This window comes from Leucopleurus acutus (genome assembly GCF_964270905.1).
Source record: "Leucopleurus acutus genome assembly, chromosome: 11".
NCBI classification, from domain to species: domain Eukaryota; kingdom Metazoa; phylum Chordata; class Mammalia; order Artiodactyla; family Delphinidae; genus Leucopleurus; species Leucopleurus acutus.
Window position 1 is genome coordinate 95,565,262 of NC_139152.1, and position 17,150 is coordinate 95,582,411.

Below are 17,150 nucleotides of genomic sequence, written 5' to 3' on the forward strand. Positions count from 1 at the left end.
TTAATTAGTTCTTTTCTTGAAATATTGAAAAGAATGAGGAAGGAAATGAAGATTGCTCATTAATTCCCTACCTAGAACATGTAAAAATTTTTATTCATATAGGAAAAACCCTTCAAACTGTACAGAAAAGCAAAAGGTAATAAGTAAAAGAATCTTGGCCCCTAGGGTCTCTCCCTGCAGGTCTTAGAATTTTGTGTGCCATTCAAAAATTTTGTTCATACCTATAGCAAAATATATCTATCCTTTAAAATTTTTACACGGAAGGGATTGTACTATATACACTGTTCTTCACCTTGCTTTTTTCATTATTCTTAAAAACTTTCCACGTTAGCATGTACATTTCTGTCTTTTAATTGCTTCGTGTATAGTATTCATTTGATGGGCAACTCACGATTGGTCTCACTGGTCCCTTTTTGGTAGATATTTAGGTTGCTTCCAAATGTTATCTGACAATGATGCAGTGGGCATTGTTGTACATGTAATTTCATCTACCTTTACAAGTATATCTGTGGTATAATTTCCTGGCAGTGGAATTACTGGGCAAAAAGTTAAAGTGACAATGCCAAGTGCCCTCCATGAAGGTGGTACCTATTTCTATTTCCACCAACAGAATTCAGGAGTGCCTGTTCCTCCTACCTTCACCCCCAGTGGATACTATGGTGTTCATTGAACAAATCATTCTTAGAGATACATGTCCTTTCTTTACAGTCTGGAGCAAAAGCACACCACCTGCTCCAGATAATGGTACTTCAGCTTGGGGTGAGCCAAATGAAAGCAGTCCTGGGTGGGGTGAAATGGATGACACAGGAGCATCGACCACAGGCTGGGGGACCACACCCTCCAGTGCTCCAAATGCCATGAAACCTAGTAAGTATACGGCATTATTTTTGAGGGAGTCTCTATTATAACTTTGGGGGTCACACATTTTGGTGAGGGCTGTTGTTAAACTGTTGTTTCAGTGAGATTCAGGACCTTGAACCTTTAATAAATGGTTAGCAGCAAATGCTGGGGACTTGGCATATGTAAAAATGCTTACAGTGAACTAAAAGTCATGTTAGTTTTGTTGATTTCGTTTTAACTTAGGTGTAGTGTCTGGCCAGAATTGAAATTTTCATGTGGTGCTTTTTTTTTGCTCAGTAACTTAAATATTGCTCATTAGATCTATTTTGCATCTCTACTCTCACGTTGGTATATATATTTTTTTTAACTCCTGGCTTTTAACGTGGAACAAGGTCTCTGCTGCCCAGTGACTTCATCCTTCCGTTCCTTCCTTTCCCCTTTGTCTCTCTTCTCATACGTCCACCCACGTAAGCACATTTAAGGTTTCTTGAACCCAACAAAGATTTCTTCATTTGAATTTTTACACAAAGCACGTCACACTTATTCACGATCATTGAGAATCTGAGCTATACGAGATCCAGCTGGCAATGTGTAGTCACAGTAATTTGCAAACTTTGTAAATGGATGCTGCGGAACGTCCCACTGGATGGTGCTCAATTGAAAAATTCAGTTTCGAGTATTTGTTTTCACTTGTTTATAGTTTTCTTAAAAAGTATTCCAACATCACTTTTCTACCATATTGTAGACTTAAGGAATTGTCTTTTGATTAAAAAATGTGGTCAGACTGAATACTCAAAATTTGAACAAGAATAAAAAAATTCTGCTGTCAAGTTTATTTTATGATATGTATGATTCTTACCATGCCACAGGAAGGAATATCATCTTAGCTATCTGTATTCTAGAAACTCACTCTTGTTCCTATGTAACTTGACTGCATTTTAAAAATTATGAAGCTCCTTCACTTCATAGAAATAACTTTATAAAGAATTTGATTTCGTCTTGATTTTCATTGCAAAATTGGTTGTATCATCATGGGAAATACCATCCTGTAGACTTGGAATAGATCCAAAATGCTGTTGGAAGGCGTTAAGCAGACCCTTGGCACAAGGAGGTGCTTTAGCAGTGCTTTCAGGATTTTTATGTGTCTTTCCCAACTTCAGGATCATCTTTTGTCCATCACAAAAGACTCACTTTTCTCCAGATTTTAAAAAGTCTTCTACTCTTCAGGATCATCTATATCTGCAGTTAAAGCTGTAGTTATATTTACTCCTTCTCTGGGTAATTTCAGTGTGTAATAGAGGAAGGGGCTAGATCATCACAGCCTACCAAATTGATGCTGATAGTTAACCTGTGATCTTGTCTAGACTGCAGATACCTTATATCTGGTGTGGGCTCTGTGACTAAAAATCGGAGCTTTCTAATCTTTCTACAAGAAGTCATTTGTTAAAAGTTCAGCTCCTTTCTCTAGAAGAAGGGTTACGTGGATGTCGTCCTTCTTTGAAGGGGTCAGTATGTCACTTATGTTGGGTCTTTAATTCCTGTTGCTTGTCAGAGGATGTATAAAGCCTGTGTTTACAATAATAGTGGATAACCTCCTATGCAGAAGAAGTGGTCCTGGTTATCAATGGCATTTCCAGCAGCGGAGGGGATAGCCCCCAAGCCCTGCCTCTTGCTGCCCAGTCACAGAGCCCCTGCAACGGGGGCTCAGTGAACCCCATGGAGGTTCCATCAGGTTCCCCATGGCGTTGCTGGGAGATGATGCCACAGTCTGAGGAAATCAACTGCCTTGCACCCTGTGTACTTGATGGGTGCCTGCGTGGCATCATAGGCCTGGTCCTAGGGCATGGCAGCAGTCATTCAAGGAAAGGCCTGGAAGAGACACCTTTCTGGCTCTAGACTTCACATGAAGCTATCTAAATCAAATAACTACCCCTTCATAAAGGTCCTGTCATTCGGTAAATTGAAGGTGTGGATGGAGCTTCTAGGCAGGATAGTGTATTTCCCTTCTTCCATCATTGTATAGAGTATCATTACCACAAAGTGTATCCATCAGTTCCATACAATATTTTCAGAAGGAGATTAAGGATTATCCCAATCTCCAAATTAAAGATCTTTGTTTAAAGGGGGATGTTGGTGAAATTTGACCCTGGATACTGATGACATCCTATTTCGTCGAATATTAGAGCCCTGATTTCCCTCTGTCTTTGTTCTGTTTTCCTCGTTCCCTGTCTACCACATTTCCTCTGTCTGTCTTTTAAAAGCCATTGCTTATACATTGTCTTTGCCTAGGATCTTTTTAGTACCTAATTCATTTCAAGTGTGTAAGTAAATCCAATAACTTTCAAATTTTCATGGCTATATGTGAATTTCTCTTCTTTCACCATAATTTTGATACTCAAAATCTAATACAGTTTTCTTTTTTCATCCATTTTGCGTGTTCTTTTCTTCACCCCAAGCAAGGTAGACAGTTGTTCTTTACCATACCTCATATTTGTAAAGTCCATTATAAAGTTCACCACATACTTTTAGGAGGGTAAAACTAAAGAATGCAGTAAAACATCCTCATTAAGAGGAACAGATTTCTCTAAATTGAGATGTGAAATTTCTTATAAGTAACGACAGCTTCTTTTCAATTGGGGGATTTCTGTCAACTTTGTATAAAGGGGGAAAAATCATTGAACCAGAGGCCAGGAAATCTTGATTTGTGGTTTATTAACTTACTCTGTATCGTTGACCCTTTTTGGATTTCCATTTCTGCTCTGAAAAGTTCGAATGATGTTTGCCTTGCCGTACAGGTAGACTAGACACAATTACAAATACACTAAAATGCTGCATTTACGGGGAGTGGTTGTTGCGGTTATCGTTATATATAGCTTATTGTTATATATACCTATATATTGTTATATATAGCGTACAGTTGGTTCATTCTTCTCTTAAAGATTCCAAATCTATGCAAGACGGCTGGGGGGAGAGTGACGGGCCCGTGACAGGAACCCGCCATCCCAGCTGGGAAGAGGAGGAGGATGGAGGAGTCTGGAACACCGCCGGCTCTCAGGGAAGTGCTTCCTCCCACAGTTCGGCAAGCTGGGGCCAAGGAGGAAAGAAACAGATGAAGGTAGCCCGCTTTAGAGATGCCTGGGCTTGCTTATTCTTTCTTAGAGGGCAGAACTGAGAATGTTTTCATGGACGAAGCCAGGCAGCTGGGGTCCCTGAGGTCCTCAGTGAGAGGGGAGGTATTTTCTTCAGAACAAGTAACTACTTCCTCTTTACCCCTCATCTTCCTTCCCCATGACCTTGAAATCTCCAATGACAAAACTCTTGCCGTGGGTAAGATGGAATTTTCAAAGAAACGAAATTTTCCTCACTTTGGCTTCCACGTTAGAATAATTCTTTGGAAGCTGTCAAGGCACACCTTATAAATGTTTTACGCTTTCGCGTTCTAAAGCCAAGTCAGTCCTTAGAGTAAATCCCCAGGAATATGTAAAAGAGAAACCACAGTAATATGGTTTCTCCAACAGCAATCATCGCAACTCATTTTTATCTCATTTGGGAAACTCCGAGGCTCAGGACCTTTTCTCAACAAAATGAGGTGCCAGTGCATAACCCTGCGTTAGCAACTAGATGACTTATCTACATCCTGTACCAGTTGTGTTCTACACTTGTTACTTTCTGTATCTTAGAACAACTTAGTTTCTCCTTTGATTTGCATAATTTGATGAGGACTTTGGTTTTCAATCCAGAACCTGAACGACTCTCAGTAGAAGCCCTCTTTTTTCATTCCAGCCTCTCATTCCACAGATACATTGAGGGACATAGGAAGTGGGCAGCCATGTATTTAATTTGAGGATGGGAGCCTTGCTGCCCTAAGAAACGCTTCACAACTAAAAATCCTGGTTTTCAAATACCGGGTGCCATGTTAGAAGGTCTTCAGTGGCCAGGGGCTCTACCTTCATCCCCTTTGCCTGTGGGATTTTGTTCTGAATACGATTACTCTCTTTTAGGCCTGAGAATACAGGTTGTTTCTGTTAGAGACGTTTTGTTTAAGCAGTCATTTACAGTTTTCCCTCTTAAAGGACTTTTATTACTCCAGTCACAAAAGAAATTATTCAGTAAACTTGCCAGCATTTTTAGTACATTCGTGTTGTCTAGTCTGCTGTGGCTTTCTTTTTGTTATTTACAAATTAACAATAGACCAAATTACAAGATAGTTCAGGAGACTGTTGAGGAAGCAACTGAGTGAAAGGTACTAGCCCACTCAGGGAACCACCAAGATTTAATGAAGTTAATTGGGAATTAAATGTTTCTGCTCCATGACTGATGATTCTGACCTTTCATACTGAGGGCCTCTTCGTGTGTGTGGTCAAATGCAGCTGACATAAAATTTACCATCTTAACCAATTTTAAGTGTATGGATCAGTCGCATTAAGTACATTCACATTGTTGTGCTGTCATCACTAACATCTGTCCACAAAGTAACTACCACTTCTCTCCTCCTTCCAGTGAGGGTTTTTTTGACCTTCAAACTAAGTACCTTAACACTTGCAAGAATAATAAAATTGATCTGACCAATACCATCAGAACACAAATAGAATCTTTACCCGGAGAATGCACACGTGCACAAAGCCCCATCACCTGCCCCACAAGGTCCCTGCCACAGTTCCACTCACCTTCTACGTAGAAACAAAAGTGGAACTGATGACTGGTGCCTTGTTCAGTGGAGAAACTAGTTTGTCCCATTAAGAAACAAGCAGAAGCCTACATCCGCCACCTTTGCACTGAAAACTAACTGCCCTCATAGTAACGGCTATACGGTGAGCTTGATGATGGCGTCTTCTGCTAGGCTTCTTTCCCATTGGGGAGCCACATCTTTACACTATGAAAACAAGCAGATGAAAGTGCTACGTGGATGAGTTCCTCATTGTATCCACACAGAGAATAATGACTACTTTAAATGGGCTCCTTTCCAAATAACACGCACTAGCATCAAACTCCTTTTCTTCACTCCTAATACAAACCGGCTTGGGTTACAAAGAGATAGTAAGAGAGAAAATACTAGCATGCAAACATTATGTTTTAGAAAATCTGCTATTGACCTTCTATTTGTAGGGTAAAAACACTAGCTGACCATATATTTTTCCAGTTACTTCTAATTCAGTGCAACGAATAAAGTAAGAATGAAAACATAGATGTAATAACTAAAGCGTAGTACTTTTTTAGGCTAACAGATAACATATCAAAATAACTATAGTTAAAGAGGAATAGTTAGGGTTCAAAAAGGTAAACTCTTGGTTTTGTATTTTCAGTCAGTACTTATGCAACTCAGGAAGTTGAAATAAAATAAATTACTTGATTCTGAGGTTACATATTTCATTTCTCTAGTGCTCACTAAAAGGAGGAAACAATGATTCATGGATGAATCCCCTTGCCAAACAGTTTTCAAATATGGGATTGCTGGTAAGTTTTACTTTTTCATATGTGTAATGTATCCCAACTTTTACATTTAGTACAAATTTTAAGACCACTGCCACATATAGTACAAAAGTACAGATTTAGAAACTGGTTAAGCAGTGTTCCTGATTTGGATTAGGCAGTATTTGTTCTCTATTCTTTTTTTCTTAACGAAATACTCCAGTATTTAAAGGGTACAGCTTTTGTATTTTTAGTCCTTGTATCCTTTTCCTTAGGCAGTTAGGGAAGAAAAAGCCAAGTACTTAAAATTTATATAATTTTTGCTGAGTACTGTAGCAGTTTTAATATTATAATTTTTAAAAAGACAGCAACTGCAGAATAACTAGGGAAACTATTTGTGATTAATTATATAGGCAGTTCTTGTAGAATTTCTAATTTTTTGATCTCTTGGGAACATTATGGGGACACCCTGTCCTGGTTGCCAAAAGACAAATGACTTGGCTGCACATTTCAAGATCTGATGACTTGACAAGTCACAAGAAGAAGTTGTCATCATTTGGCTGCCGCTCTTGGAATTTGATCCTGAGCCGACTGGAACTTGAGCACAGGGGTTTAATTCTCCAAGCAGCTGTTTAGCTGTTCCTCTGCCCATAGATTTACTGAAGCTAATTTGATGTGAAAATCGAATTTAGGAATATAGACACCAACAGCAATCAAAATTAGTCAGATTTTTGTTTTTAATATTTATTTCTTTATTTGGCTGCACCAGGTCTTAGTTGAGGCTTGTGGAATATTTAGTTGCGGCATGCGGGCTCTAGTTCCCTGACCAGGGATCGAACCCGGGTCCCCTGCATTGGGGGCGCAGAGTCTTAACCACTGGACCACCTGGGAAGTCCCAAAATTAGTCATATTAAAAATGTTACTGGGGGCTTCCCTGGTGGCACAGTGGTTGAGAGTCTGCCTGCCGATGCAGGGGACACGGGTTCATGCCCCAGTCCGGGAGGATCCCACATGCCACGGAGTGGCTGGGCCCGTGACCCATGGCCGCTGAGCCTGCACGTCCAGAGCCTGTGCTCCACAACGGGAGAGGCCACAACAATGAGGGGCCCGCGTACTGCAAAAAAAAAAAAAAAAAGGAAAAAAAAATGTTACTGGGACTTCCCTGTGGGGGAAGGGAAGTGGTTAAGATCCACTGCCAACGCAGGGCACACAGGTTCGAGTCCTGGTCTGGGTGCCGCAGAGCAACTAAGCCCATGCGCCACAACTACTGAGCCTGTCTGTGCTCTAGAGCCCACGAGCCACAACTACTGAAGCCCATGTGCCTAGAGCCAGTGCTCCGCAACGAAGAGTAGCCCCCACTCGCCACTAGAGAAAGCCCGCGTGCAGCAACAAAGATGCAGTGCAGCCAAAAATAAATAAATAAATAAATATATAAATATATGTATGTTACTGTCTTGGGACTTCCCGGGCGGTCCAGTGATTAGGACTTCGCGTTTCCACTGCAGGGGACACGGGTTCAATCCCTGGTCAGGGAACTAAGATCCCTCATGCCACGCAGCCAAAAAAAAAGTTATTGTCTTCATTCCAGTTTAAGGTTCATTTCCAAGGACCTTGTATAGTCCTAGTAGTAAAGTAAGGTGTGGCTCACACATGAATAATGCCATTTCTCCTCTGATTCAGACGTTTAATTCAAGCCTTTAATCTTCCTTCACTCTTCTTTATTTTCAGAGTCAAACTGAAGATAATCCAAGTAGCAAAATGGATTTGTCTGTAGGTGTGTATTCCTCCACTAATACGAATGGAATATGTTGTTCATGACACCCTTTTGGGATCCCCTGCTCACTTTGAGTTGGGATGGGTGCAGTTCCTAGACACATATTCCACACTCGCTCTGGGGAAGGCACCGTGCTTGACGTAAATGAGTAGTTTGTGCCACGTATAAAAACTTGAGACTTGGAGGCCACTGGGCAGCTGGGGAGACCGTGTGTTCCACATAAAGGAGTCAGCCTTTGCTCGGCCATTCGCACTTGTTGTCGTGGACGAGTGTAGGCTCAGCTTTGCCAGGTCCTCCAGTGTTTTCAAGAGAGGCCAGAAATTCAGATATGCATTGACATCCTGATTATTTTTTTTAACGTCTTTATTGGAGTATAGTTGCTTTACAATGGTGTGTTAGTTTCTGCTCTTATAACAGAGTGAATCTGCTATACATATACATATAGCCCCATATCTCCACCCTCTTGCGTCTCCCTCCCACCCTCCCTATCCCACCCCTCTAGGTAGTCACGAAGCACTGAGCTGATCTCCCTGCGCTATGCGGCCGCTTCCCACTAGCTGTCTCTTTTACGTTTGGTAGTGTATATGTGTCCATGCCAGTCTCTCACTTCGTCCCAGCTTACCCTTCCCCCTCCCCCTGTCCTCAAGTCTGTTCTCTACATCTGCATCTTTATTCCTGTCCTGGACATCCTGATTTTTAAATAGTGGAAGCTAATCCGGATTTTTAAAAATGCTGTGTGTGGCCAAATAAAATATGTCTGTGGCCCTGCCAGAGTCAGCTCTCAGGTGGCCAGGTCTGTCTGCACTGGGATGTCCCATTATTGATCAACCCCCTCCTCTGCAAGTAGAGCCGATGCAGCATCAGACCTTCATCTGTGGGACCTTCACAGTGATGCTGTCGCTCACCTAAAGGAACTTAAGAAGAATCAAACCGGGAAGAAAAGGAAACAATCCTAGGAGAGATAAGGGAAATAACCCCTGATCTGTGATACTCTTAAATATGAGAGCAGCTAAAAAATGAGCTTCATGTCACTGTACCATAGCAAATTTATAGATATGTGAAAGAAAGTGGGAATAGCCATTGCACCTGGGAAATTACATTGTACCAGTAACATGGCACACCGTCTCCTGCGTTCAGCATGAAGTTCTAAGTTTTAGGGCAACAGCCATGCCTCTTTGCTCTTTTTATTCCTCATAATCGTGTTTCACAACCCCAGCTGTTTGTCTAGCAGATGCTAAAATATTAACAAGAGACACATCCTCTCACTGAGGACATTTGAATATATGAGCAAGATATGTTCATCAAACATATCAATACCCGGTCTAAGAATTAGATTAGTTAGAGATTTTTTTACTAGGTTAGCCCTCAGGCTCTCTTTCAGTCTTCCATAGAAAACCGGCTACAGCTAATATATGTTGTGGGGTTTGGGGGGGATTGTTTGGTTTTGTTTGTTTTTAAGGCATCCATATGTGTTCCAGGAAGGACCACCAGCGGCCTGAACCAGTAAAAAGCTCTTCTGGTCTTACACCTGCACCTCAGGGAGCGTAGTGGGACAGGTCACTCTTGGTCATGAGGGAGACATCGATTGTTAACATCCTCACTCCTTCTGTGTTACTTTTCAGGGAGCCTTCCAGATAAAAAATTTGATGTGGACAAGCGAGCAATGAATCTCGGGGATTTTAATGATATCATGAGGAAGGATCGATCTGGGTTCCGTCCACCTAATTCCAAAGACATGGGAACCACAGATAGTGGGCCTTATTTTGAGAAGGTGAGTTGAATCCTTGGTTTAAGATAATAATTCATGAGAACCACTTTGGTTCCCACTTGTCTTTTGATAATTAATTCCAGAAGGAAGCATAGAATTACTGAACTGAATGAGCGAGCAAAGCACAAACGTCACCTACTTTTGAATGGTGACATGAAAATAGCTGTTGTTGGCAGGTGATTAGGCAGCAGCTAGAACCATCTGTCTTTAGAATGTGAGTATTTTGAACAAGGTCTAAGTTTTGGGGAATTTATGAAGTTTGGAGGGGGGAAGTGATCTATTTATAGTGGGGGAAATGCACACTCAAAACACGTAGAAGAAATCCTAGAGGCAAATTTATTCTGAATTCCTTTTTCTGCTGTTGTGCAATTTACAAAAATAAATTTTTGGATCTTGTGCAAATAGTCTGTGTCTCCTAAGGCCTTGACTTCTAGCTTTGTCGAGATGATCCAAAACTTTCTCCTTTGCTATTTCTAAGAGAGCTCTTTTGTCTTCTTTCTCCATTTCCATAATGATCTGTTTTTAGTTATGATGGTATACTTTTCAAATTCTCAACTACCTGCTTTAAACAAGTCATTTATACCTATCTGTTGGGATTTTTAACATTTCTAATGGAGGAGGTCATTCCTTGATTCAGAATACCAATTTGCAGTGTTCCTGGTCTTCAGAAGGCAGTTAAAACCAGAGTGTTTAGATCTGGCACATTTTTGACACCACAGTGCTGATCCAGACAGCAACGTATCCGCAAGAAGACTACCGTGGCTTCTGTTTCGGCAGCCACGTAGTTAGAGCAATCAATACTAGATGCATGAAAATGAAGTATCTGGCAATTTTTATCTTAGTGCAATGGACAGAATGTATTAACTAACTTAGAGGATAAGAATCTATAGGAAAGAGGATGACAGATGGTGTCTGTTGGGCAAAGTATCATGACTATTATCAGATCCAAATTCTATCCTCGTTTACTGCTAATACACTCTAACCTTGTTTATTCCTGGTGTTTCTCTTTTCCCTTCTTGCATTCTGTTGCTTCACTAACCAACACTCACTGTGATTGGCTAACTACTACTACTTTTCAGCTGACTTTGCCTTTCTCCAATCAAGATGGGTGCCTTGGGGATGAGGCTCCCTGCTCTCCCTTCTCCCCTTCTCCCAGCTACAAGCTGTCTCCCTCTGGTTCCACACTACCCAACGTCAGCCTTGGAGCAATCGGCACAGGGCTCAACCCCCAAAACTTCGCTGCTAGACAAGTAAGGAGGCCTCTCAAATTTATAACTGCTTGGCTGTGGCCTCGCCTTGGCCCTGGTCTGCAGTTTATTGCATCATTTGTCTGTCTTGGGAAATTTGTTGATTACTGAATGCACAGAATGATATTAAGTATAGGCTTTAGCTCTTTCAGCCCATAGAACCCATCTCTCTTCATGTTTCTCAACATGGGTTTTATTTTAAATATGTTTCTTTTGTCTTCCCATTTTTGGTCATAAGTTTACGTTTAATAGTTAACTAATGACTGGCTTAGGAAAATGTTAAAGAAGCTTACAGGTACCTTCTATCATCTAATTTAGCATCATATTTGACATTTTTGAATGTTTGATTGAATGGCAAGACTACTTTTGAGGTCTTTTCAATCTAATAAAATTGCTAATTAGAAAACAGCAGCAAAACTAGTAAGATTAAATATTGGAGGGTTACAGCATCTTAAGAATCCAGTGTCCTTAAGTATCATATTACCCAGAGAAAGGTAACTTACATGTTAGATAATGAAGCTTTAAGAAGACTGATGTTGCCCAGCGTTTGATTCAGCTTCAGCCTGGAGCAGCGCCTTTCCTGGGGTTGGATCTGTCAGTCCTCCAAGGAAGGGCTGTGCAGCAGAAACAGGACTGGCAGGGCTGGCCTGATCATGCCGCCTCGCCTTTACAGGCCCAGGCGGACAGAGCAGGCCTCTGTCTGTCACCTTGCAGTAGCTCTGTTGTAGTTTTTGTGGAGAAAACCAGGAATTTGGGGACAATTCCTTTGTGACAGTGGCTCCAGTGATACTTTCCTGGCCTTAGCTCCATGACTACTTACTTGTCCTTCTGCTTTCATCTCTGAATGTCACAGAAGGACATTTAATTATTAGTTGCGTCCATTCTGTTTGCACGTGATGACTTTTCACATAGAAATGAAAGGATGGTATAAAACACCTCTTACGCTATAGTTCTCAAGACGCATATAGATCATTCATATGCTTTCTAATTGTTGCCTTAGCACATTTTAAAAATGGACTATATTATATCCATGTGTTCAGATTGCTTAACTCTGGATTGAGAGTTATAGGTAGTTTTTTGTTTTCTTCCTTGATATTTCGCTCTTTTTCCTAATGTTTCCACAGAGGACATGGCTGTGTATTACTTATATAAACAGAGAAGAAACAATTATATCCATTTTGGTGGGGAGGAGGGGTCTTTTGGGTTGACATATATCAAATATAAGATAGTCTTAATATTCTTGGTTAATGGTGATCATAAGTATTCTCCCAGGATCACCTGATTATCAGATACTTATAGTACATAAACTTTAGTATAAGTGACCAGCCAAACTAGCTGTGCACTGGACTCTAAAAAAAGGTCATTTCTCTTCATTTTTTTGATCTGTGGATTGCTACAAAGTCCATTGTGAACCAAGTTGATTATACATGTTCTATCCAAATATGGTTATGGTTTTTTCACACTATTTTCATGCAGAGTTAACATACTTCATAATTTCAAAATAAAATTTGAGGGTTTTTCCCAAATTACAGAAGATTTCAATTAGCTTGATAACCTTGTTTTTAATCTATATACCTTTCTAAGTTAAACATTGTAGTTGAGGCAAACATCACCAATAATTATTAGGCTCAGGTCATCATTAAAGCCTCACACACAACAGTGAAGCTTTAGAAATAACCAGATAAGCCACCATTTATATATATATATATATATATATGCTTTTGACGCTGGTTTTCCTAATCTCTAAATATAGTTTTTTAAAATAAGATTGGATTGGGCTTCCCTGGTGGCGCAGTGGTTGGGAGTCCGCCTGCTGATGCAGGGGACACGGGTTCATGCCGCGGTCTGGGAAGATCCCACATGCCACGGAGCGGCTGGGCCCGTGAGCCATGGCCGCTGAGCCTGCGCGTCCGGAGCCTGTGCTCTGCAATGGGAGAGGCCACAACGGTGAGAGGCCCGCGTACTGCAAAAAAAAAAAAAGACTGGATTTGTATGATTACCATTAAATACAGTACTGTACAAAATAGCTACTTCTGAGCCAAGAAGATGACCAACTTGTGATGCCAAAGGTTCCATATTAAAAAATAGAGAAGATAGGAATTCCCTGGTTGGCCTCATGTTTAGAATTCTGGGCTTTCACTGCCATGGCCCAGGTTCCATCCCTGGTCGGGGAACTGAGATCTCACCAGGCACATGCCACAGCCAAAAAATAAAATAGCAAGATTTAACAGTAAATAATGAATAAAAATGATCTAAAAAGGGTTTTATTTTTTTAAAAAAGGTATTTTTTGATAAACTTATGTTGACTTATCTTTGTTATTATCTGTATCAGATATATCCAAGTGTTTGGTATGGCTTTAGAGACACTTGATAATGAAAACCTAAAACCTTTGGTGGGAGTGGGATGGACTCTTTCTCCTAGGAATAGGAAAGTAGGGCTTGATTTTACAAAAACCAAAAAAGGTAAATTCTTTGGAATACCTCTTACCAGAAAGAGAGGTTGAAATTTAAAACGACCCATACAGAGCAGTTTGGAGCCCTGCAAAACATAGGTTCTGGCAAGGACTTTAGCTGTCAGAAACCCCACCATCCAAGGGCCATCCATGAATAATTAACATCTAATAACAAGGTCATTACTTTGATAGTAAAGTGTGAGAATGATCTCAGTGGAATAGTCTTAGCAAAATAAATGTTTCCTATTTTCCTGGGAAGAATTAGTAGCTAAGCTCCAGACTACCAGGATCTCAGAAAAGTTAGAACTGAGCCATTTCACCTCAGAATGACAAGTTTGATTAGTAAGACAGGAGAGGCAGAGACATTAGAGTTTCTAGAACTAAAGGTCTTTTCATGTTTAAACAGTCCTCTGGGAGATTTAAAATTCATGGTGGATCTTTGATTTTCTTTTATGAGATGTACACAGATTTTAATTGCCATTTCTACTTTATATTCATAATCATTTTTATTTTCAATACTTTTAAGTTCATTAATTCCCCTGAAGCAGTCCCTTAATCTATTTTGAATCATTAAGCCATCAAAATATCTTTGGTGCTCTAGAACTTAAGGACAAAATTCTTCTTTAAAATTGCCTTAATCCCCACGATTCCAGGGATAAGATGATGGTGATGACCTCAGCTCAGAGCGCACAGACTTGGTATAAGCAGTGGTGTAGCTGTCTTCACTGACGGTGTTCAGTGAGACGTTTGTTTTCAAGTGTATGAAATTGGTGGGTCATGGATGTTTGCAAATGATGTGCTCATCCTACAGACCAGGGCTTGATTGAGTTTCTGGGAGTACAAAGAGGGAAATATTAAGCTGGTGGTGGAAGTACAGGATGGAAGATAACTGTAATATGATTTGATGATGGATCCTATCAAAGAGTTTTCAAGTGTTTTGAGAATGTAGAGGTGGGCTCAGTGAATCTGAATGTGCAATGAGGAATGTTTGGGAGAAGACTTTGTTGATGAGTTTGACCTCTGAGCTGGGCCTTGAAGAGGCCAAGTGAAGATGGTATAGAAAACTACGTCGGGCAGCGTCAAGTATCGAATATGATTTCTTTGCTTCTCTGCTAGAAACAAGTCGGAAAGGAAGGGCCATCATATACAGCCCAGCTTTTTATAGCTCTTTGGTTGGAGCAGTCTAGAACTGCTTCAATGAGTTGATCATCCAGAAATCAGGGAGCTAAGCTTGTTTTTTGACTAGACTGATAGTCATACATTTGAATGAGAAGTTACAGGTGAGTAATGTTTTGTTTTGGTAGCCCTGGAATGATTTTTCACTTTTTCCGTTTCTTCCTTTTTTATCTCACTCCGTGGTTGATTCACATTTCCTCCTCTAGTAAAGAAGGGACCAAGCAGACCCAGGACAGGGAAGGGTGCTCGGATCTGGAGTAGGGTCCTCAGGGAGCTAGGCTCACAGTTGGGTGGCACTGATTTTATGATTGAATCAACGAATTCAGAGAAGTCATATCATAGTATTGTTTTACAACTGATATTATTCACAAGCCTGCATTTTTACTCAGTTGCTTTTTAAGGTGCGTCTCAGGTTATATAGTTTGAGAATAAATTCGGTAAACCCAATCTTAAAAAAGAAAGTAGTTAAATAAATGTTATACTGCCTGTACCTTTCAGTAACAACAACAACAAAGTAGTGTTTTTTCTAACATTTGACTAAGTTTAATGCTTTTGGTTTATAGAATGCATCAGACTGCAGGGGTGGTGATGATATGCCCATGATTGGATTTGAATACTTTTCTGAGCATTCTGAGATCAGGAGTTTTTTTCAGTTGTAAAATTCTGTGATTCCACGGAACACGGGATATGATTCTTCTGAGGGAGAGAAAACCTGAACTGTTTCTTATTTGTGTTTTCTTATGTTAACAAAAAGCCTCACCGTCGCTGTTCCGTTGACAGGGTGGCAATCATGGTTTGTTTGGAAATAGCACAGCACAATCGAGAGGCGTGCACACCCCCGTGCAGCCACTGAATTCTTCTCCTAATCTCCGGGCGCAAGTGCCTCCCCAGTTCATTTCCCCCCAGGTAAGCCGTTCATGGATCCACAATTCATAAGTAAAAGTCCAGGTGGTTACTAATTGTCAACTGACTGGTTTTGTGGGCATAAAAGGAATAACAGTTACCCATCTAAAATGGGAAAAATCCGGATGCCAGGGATCAAGATTTTTAGAACAAGATGACAAATCTCGTTTGTTTTTTTTATTGTATCGTGCATACAAAGTAGATGTTTTTACATGAAAAGCATTATGATTATATTCCTTTTAGATCTCCTGTATATTTTCCCAATGCTATATTGATTTTTAAACTGTGTATAATTAAAACTATTGTGTAAATTCTGATGTGTCAACATTCAGAAGTTGGTTGCCCTCAAGGCTTCACAGGGTAATTGCCAGGTTCTGGGTTATTCTGAAAAGTTTTGAGGAGATACATACTAAAACACTGACTGGGTGTTCTAGGGGGCGTTCAAGAACTAATGAAGCGGCAGAGACTTATTCACAGAGCAACTTTGTGTAGGACACGGTCTTTTGGGTACCATGGGAACCCTTTAGGACCCTCTATTAGCAGGAGATTGGACGAGTTGTTCGGGGGTATAGGTGAGAGATTTGTGCCAGTCTACCACATACCACCTCTCATACACCTTTGTGGGAAACAGGTCTGAGGAGCAAAGTAAAAGCTGATAAGCCCAAGTAAAGATTCAGTGTGTGAATCAAGATCAAGAGCTTTGAGTCTGTCCCATCGTATAAGAGGGGGTGGGATACTTATTAGATCCAGCCAACAGGTTGTGAAGGGTCAGGTTTTGTTGTTTGTTTTTTGATACACCTTGTAAGACAGAAGCTTAAAATGTTTATTTGAAACCATAATCTATAGATTTCAAATCCTGCTTTGGATGTTGAGTCTGTCCATCTTGGTAGAGGAAGGAATGTTGATCGTACCCCTGCCCCCATCTTCACGGTCCTGTCTGGAGTCCTCTTAGGTCTCTCTTGTTCCCCTTCCCTTTCTCTTGAGTTCCACTCATCCTTCAAGTCCCAGGTAGAGCTGTTCCTGACTTCCCCAGCCCTTTACAGTGGCAGTGTCTTGCCTTTTGGAGCACTTGCCAACATGCCTTGCCATGAGGCCAACAGCCATCCATGGTTATCGAACGTCTGCAGTGTTCCAGGTTGTGTGTTGGCAGTGCATGGTTGAAGAAAACACTGCCTCTCCCATCGCTGCCTCCTGGAGTTGTGGCGGTGATGGCAGAGTAGTCGGTAGATAGCGTGCTGCATGGAAAAGCTTAACAGAGTTTGGGGAGCAGGGTGGGACCTCACACTAGCAGTGACATTTAAGCTGGGTCTTGAAGAACGAGTCAGAGTTCGCTGGGCACAGCCAGATGAAAGGTGCCTTCCAGGAGGCAGGAGCAGCTTGTGCAGGGGGCAGTAATATCTGGAAGGACACGGCACGTTTGGGGAAATGCGGTTAGTGTGAGTAGTTAGTTTGAGCTTGTGGAAGTGTAGGTATGCTGTCTAGAATGGAATAGGAAGAAGATAGTCAGGAAGTTTGGGGCCAAATTTGGAACGGTTTTGTTTGTCTTGCTAAGTAGTTTGGACTTTGTCCTTTGGTCACCA

At 40.9% G+C, this 17,150-nt stretch overlaps 1 protein-coding gene across 4 annotated transcripts in view; it reads left to right on the top strand.

Annotated features, from left to right (window-relative positions):
- Positions 1 to 17,150, top strand: part of TNRC6B (trinucleotide repeat containing adaptor 6B) — a 250,895-nt gene that overhangs the window by 200,198 nt on the left and 33,547 nt on the right. For 3 of the 4 annotated variants that reach the window (XM_082849698.1, XM_082849695.1, XM_082849696.1), the window contains 6 exons: positions 709 to 867; positions 3,780 to 3,955; positions 6,220 to 6,294; positions 7,978 to 8,023; positions 9,646 to 9,794; positions 15,448 to 15,573. In XM_082849698.1, coding sequence (XP_082705824.1) covers positions 709 to 867; positions 3,780 to 3,955; positions 6,220 to 6,294; positions 7,978 to 8,023; positions 9,646 to 9,794; positions 15,448 to 15,573 — 731 coding nt within the window. The remainder of the gene's footprint in view (positions 1 to 708; positions 868 to 3,779; positions 3,956 to 6,219; positions 6,295 to 7,977; positions 8,024 to 9,645; positions 9,795 to 15,447; positions 15,574 to 17,150) is intronic. The other variant, XM_082849697.1, reaches the window with a different exon arrangement.